Below are 6000 nucleotides of genomic sequence, written 5' to 3'. Positions count from 1 at the left end.
GGCGGCCAATGGGAGGGTCGCTGGTTGTGGCGGCCAATGGGAGGGTCGCTGGTTGTGGCGGCCAATGGGAGGGTCGCTGGTTGTGGCGGCCAATGGGAGGGTCGCTGGCAGTGGCGACCAATGGGAGGGTCGCTGGTTGTGGCGGCCAATGGGAGGGTCGCTGGCAGTGGCGGCCAATGGGGGGGTCGCTGGCTGTGGCGGCCAATGGGAAGGTCGCTGGCAGTGGCAGCGGCAGCCAATGGGGCGGCGGAGGTCACATGACAGCGGCGAGCTCAATGGAGTTGTCCAACTTTCACTCGCAATGCTGCCGAATGATCCCGTTTTTTACCAGTAAAATGGTACGAAATGGCTCCAACCCTGTTGCAGAAGCTGTTTAATAAAAGGGCAAATGCGGCGACGCCTTCGAAAAATTCCAAGGAGGGTTCGGAGATAAGGTAATGTCGAGTGAAACGCCTGGTGTGCAGTGAGGGGGCTGTGGGACAGTGGCTGTGGGACTGGTTCTGGGACAGTTGTACTGGGGACAGTGGGTCTGGCTCTGGGGCACTGGTTCTTGGATAGTGATTCAAGGCTCTGGGGTAGTGGCTCTGGGACAGTGGGTCTGGGACAGTGGGTCTGGCTCTGGGGCACAGGCTCTGGGACAGTGGCTCTGGGACAGTGGGTCTGGCTCTGGGGCACAGGCTCTGGGACAGTGGGTCTGGCTCTGGGGCACAGGCTCTGGGACAGTAGTTCTGGCTGGGGCAATAGTTCTGGGGCAGTGGGTCTGGGACAGTGGATCAGGCTCTGGGGCACTGGTTCTAGGACAGCGGGTCTGGGGCAGTGGCTCTGGTGCAGTTTGCTCTGGGTCTGGGTCTTTGGTTCTGGGGTGAGCCATGGGTTGCTCAAAGGGCAGCGAAACACTTAACATTCACTATTGTGCACGCTCTCCAGCAATTGTTTTAATCGTTTGAAAATTTCTTGAGATCGCAAAATTACTTTTGGTTGATAGTTAACCCTGTGTTGTTGCCTTTACATCAATGTTCTGACTAATTTTCGTGAGCAAATATAATAATGCTGATAGAACGCACTTGAAATATGAAGCTGAAAAGTTAAATTGTTTTACGAGGAATATTAACGGTTTGTAATCAAGTGCACGTTTTTATTGATAACTTGTTTTAGTTCTGTGTTTGTACCTTAATTATTGAATTGAACTAAGACAAGGGTGACACAGTGGTATAGGGTAACAATGATTCTGCAGAAAGTGTTGATGCCTCCAGCAGCCCTAGTTTAACTGACTTGAGCTGTCTGGAATTAGCTTGTTTTCCCTGTGATTGGGTTTCCTCTGCCTGCTTGGCTTTCCTCCAACATCCCAAAGACTTATTGGTTGGTAGGTTATCAGCAACAATAAGTGATACTTGTAGGTAGGAGAACTAGGGTGGGGTCATGCAGTCATAAAGCAGGGGAAAAGGCCCTTCCACTAGATTGGAAAATGCTGGCCAAAATGCTCCATCTACGCCAGTTCCATTTGCTCACATTTGGCCCATATCCCACTGAAGTCAGTGGGGGATGAAGATTGTTTTTGGAATTGGTATTGACTTAAAGGGCTCAAATGGCTTTCATGCCATGACAAATAGTAATTGCAATTATTTATTTTTGCAGATACCCTGGTGTCTAGAACCAGGGTTCAGAATGTCAAAGTAAGGCTAAGTAAAGTTGTGAAGGTTTGCAAAGATGAGAAAACGATTTCTTCACCCAAATTATCGTGTGTCACCATTTTATTTTAAACACACGAGCTGTGGAAGCTTCGTTATTAAATATTTTGATCGTGTTTGACTTTTTTTTTAACACATTGAGTGAATAGAGGAAATTGGGCTTAATGCTGGAAAATGACAATGGTGTAAAAGGTTACAATTATTTTAGTGAATGACAGAGCACCCATTCCTATTACTTTGTTGTTCTTCATTGCACTCAAATTAAATACCATTTTGTTATTAGTATAATGTTGCTTATTTAGGTGTTAACCTTAATGTTTTTAATTAAGTTGGAAAATAATGTAACCGTCATAACATGTCTGACTTTGGGGCTCATCTCTTAAATTTTCTAAAACTAAAATATCTGTTTATTTGTTAAACCTTCTTCAACTTTCTTTACTAAACAAACAATCCAGTAATCCTTTAAAGGGGAACAATTATTCTAAAATAATATTGTTCAGTTCATTACCTAGTAAACATGATTTAAAAAATATTTGTAATGTTGTAAGGATATTAAATAATTTGAGTTTGTGAATACTTCAACTACTTTATTAAAACATGTAAACAGGTAATAGTAAATGTTGTGTACTGTTCTGAAGTTATCTTCATCTGGGAAATACTTGATGGTAACTATATATAAATTGAGAAAAGATGGAGGCAGGAATGTAGATGTCTTCTGCACGTAGAGACCTAATGATCTGGATAGGATGTCACTGCATCATTTAAGTTGGCAGTCAGAGCCGAGTACCTCGTTTACTATGCCATGGACATTGTGAAGTGAGTGTGGTGCTGCCGTGTTCTTAATTTGCAACGCATTTTCTCTGACCCGTTGCATTGTTGGGAGTTGCAGTAACCATGTTCATTCCTTATACTGGCTTTTTAAAGTAATCCCAAAGCCTTCATGCTACTTCCACCAAGTCAATATGCCTTAACCCATTATCTCCCTGAACAACTCCTACGCTACCTATCTCCCAAGAATGCAAATCCTTAAATCCCATCCCTTTTTCCTGATGTCTCCACATCCTGAATCTTTTCATCATCCAGGAACCTTGTCCATCCTCAAATCTACTGTTGGCTTTGGCTGTTGAATAGTGGTAGTGGGTCACTTTGTCACTTCCAATAAAATGACTTAATTTGAATGAAAAATAGCTAATTGGGACCAATTAAAGTCTGTAATTCAATGGGAAATTAATGTTCACATTGTGGGAAATTCTCTCGATCTTCTCTGCACCCTTTCCTACAGCAGGATGCCCAAAACTGAACATAATACTTCAAGGGCGATCTCACCAACATCTTGTTCAACTGCAACCTAATGTCCCAACTTCTATATTTAATTTCTTGACTGAAGGCCAATGTGCCAAAAGCCACATTGAGGAGGATTCTAGGAGGCTTCAAGGTGACTTGGATAGGCTGGGTGAGTGGGCAAATGCATGGCAGATGCAGTATAATGTGGATAAATGTGAGGTTATCCACTTTGGTGGCAAGAACAGGAAAGTAGACTATTATCTGAATGGTGGCCGATTAGGAAAAGGGGAGATGCAACGAGACCTGGGTGTCATGGTACACCAGTCATTGAAAGTAGGCATGCAGGTGCAGCAGGCAGTGAAGAAAGCAAATGGTATGTTAGCATTCATAGCAAAAGGATTTGAGTATAGGAGCAGGGAGGTTCTACTGCAGTTGTACAGGGCCTTGGTGAGACCACACCTGGAGTATTGCATCCAGTTCTGGTCTCCTAATCTGAGGAAAGACATTCTTGCCATAGAGGGAGTACAGAGAAGGTTCACCAGACTGATTCCTGGGATGGCAGGACTTCCATATGAAGAAAGACTGGATAGATTCGGCTTGTACGCGCTAGAATTTAGAAGATTGAGGGGGGATCTTATCGAAACACACAAAATTCTTAAGGGGTTGGACAACCTAGATGCAGGAAGATAGTTCCCTATGTTGGGGAAGTCCAGAACAAGGGGTCACAGATTAAGGATGGGGAAGTCTTTTAGGACCGAATGCGACTCTTTCTGTCGTATCCCCCCCCCCCCTTCTCTGCCTCCGTCTGCGCTGAGGCATAATGGCGGAGCTGGCGGCCTCTATCTGCGACCGCCCTCGAGGCTCCGGAAGCAGAGCCAGCCAGGACTTACCAAGTCAGGACTCGGGGCTGAGACGGTTCTCCGGTGGCGGCGGCCCGACTCGGGGCTGAGGCAGTGCTCCGGTGGCTGAGGCGGCATTCCGGTGGCGGCGACCTGAATCCGGGGCTCGACCGCGGGCCAGTGGACGACATCGTCGGGAGCTCGCAGGTCACAGGTTGGTGACCTGTATTTACGGAGCTCCCGCGGCAACAGCTGCGTCCGCTGGACTGGAGGGGGTCATCTTCGGCAGCTTCGACCACCCCGGGCCGCGGAGCTTGAACCGGCCCGTTCGCGGAGCTCGGTTGAGCCGCGGGACTGACTTACCATCGCCCGGTGGGATAACAATATCAAAGGCCTGGATCGCCTCAGCACAGAGGGAGAATAAGGAGGGGAAGAGACAGTGACTTTAAGACTTTTGCCTCCATCACAGTGAGGAGGTGCCTGGTGAACTCACTGTGGTGGATGTTAATTTGTGTTTATTGTGTGTTTTGGTGTTTATTATTATATGTATGACTGCAGGCAACGGAATTTTGTTCAGCCCAAAAGGTCTGAATGACAAATAAAGGAATCTAATCTAATCTAAGTTGGATGATCAGCCATGATACATATTGAATGGCGGTGCAGGCTCGAAGGGCTGAATGGCCTACTCCTGCACCTATTTTCTATGTTTCCATGACATCAGTTTTGTCTACTGGCATGAATCTTAATTTTAGTTCAAGGGAACTCTGAATAATTTTACTCCTAGCCTTATTAAAAGTTCATTTTAAATCTCTAGAGATTGGCCTTTCACAACCAAATGTTGCTTTTCTTTGTGCGTTGGGAGGGTAGTTTTTTTAAATCTCTCTTCTCTTCTGGTCATGTGGTCAGCTTTCAAATATGAACTTGATGTAAGTTTGTCTGAAGTGAGTCATGGCTTTGCTTAATGCCTGTATGATAGCTAGTTATATCCAAGCACACTTAATCTGTTTGTCCCTCAATTTAATTGATTGTTATTATTAACCTCTTGTGTTTTTCACTGAATCAAATTGGGTTGAAAATTCAGCAGCTGTTATTAATTGGAAATCTGTTATTTTTATTTATTTATTGTGACAAATGAGAGAGTTTTTCAAAATTATCCATTGAACATTGACTTTGGTTGCAACTGTAACAATTGTTCCATGAGGTGGCTTCTATTGTCAATTAGTTAGAAGGTGGCAATTTTCCCTTTTTGTTTTCCTAACCTGAGTTTTGGGATTTTAAACGAATACACCCTGTGCAACATTTTGAATGTAACATAGTGTCCCAATGCAGTTCACGTAATCATTATAGAAATGCCCTCATTGGGGAGATGACTAAAGGTTAACAGAATTCTCTTCTAAAGAAAGAAAGAAAGGGGTGAATTCCAGATATTGTCTCTAGTATTTGAAAGCACAGCTGTCAGAAGTGCCACATTTAAATTTGGGGATGAACAATTGAATTTAATTGAGAAGCAGAGATACATCTGAGGTGTAAGAATGAACTGCAGATGCTGGTTTACACCGAAGATAGACACAAAATGTTGGAGTAGCTCGGCGGGTCAGGCAGCATCTCTGGAGAGAAGGAATGGGTGGTGTTTCAGGTTGAGGCCCTTCTTCTGACTGAGTTATCCAGAATTTTGTGTCTTATCTTAACTACGTCTGGTTTTGGAATGAGAGTTGGGCAACTGGACTGAGAACAATAATACATTTAACTGGGAGCTTAGGGTAATGGTCGAAAGTATGAAAGTTGAGAAGCGTATTGTAGAGTTTTTGTTGATCCAAAGTTTACAGAGTGGAACATCTGGGGGTTGACTATGGCAATGACATTTAAAGCAGTCTGGTTCAGACATTCTGGGCATTTTCCAGGGTGAGGTATGAAGTATGTGGATAGGAAATTTCATGGTGACCAAAGACTTCTCATTATTTAGTTGAAAGAAATTTCTGTTCATCAGATAGGTAGTCTGATAACTTGGAGAAAGTGAAATGATGGAAAACTATAGTGATGAAGTCAGCATCCCTCTAGAAACCGCCATAGTTTAGTGCCTTCATTGCCAATTGTAACATTAAATCATTTCTGGTACAAATAGTGCTGTTAGATTATATATATTTTCACTGCAATGTGTTTTTCAACGTAGTAAAGACACCTGCATTTAA

The 6000-nt window shown here is 44.0% G+C and overlaps 1 protein-coding gene across 5 annotated transcripts in view; it reads left to right on the top strand.

The window, feature by feature from the left end:
* Window positions 1–259: 259 nt before the first annotated feature.
* The window catches only part of fnip2 (folliculin interacting protein 2), a 74098-nt gene continuing 68357 nt past the window's right edge, over window positions 260–6000 (top strand). For all 5 annotated transcript variants that reach the window (XM_033018339.1, XM_033018347.1, XM_033018331.1 and 2 more), the window contains exon 1: window positions 260–434. In XM_033018339.1, coding sequence (XP_032874230.1) covers window positions 346–434 — 89 coding nt within the window. In that variant the 5' untranslated portion in view covers window positions 260–345. The remainder of the gene's footprint in view (window positions 435–6000) is intronic.

This window comes from Amblyraja radiata, chromosome 1 (assembly GCF_010909765.2).
Source record: "Amblyraja radiata isolate CabotCenter1 chromosome 1, sAmbRad1.1.pri, whole genome shotgun sequence".
NCBI lineage: Eukaryota > Metazoa > Chordata > Chondrichthyes > Rajiformes > Rajidae > Amblyraja > Amblyraja radiata.
The sequence above is the reverse complement of the archived record's forward strand: the minus strand, read 5'-3'. Positions and strand labels throughout refer to the sequence as shown.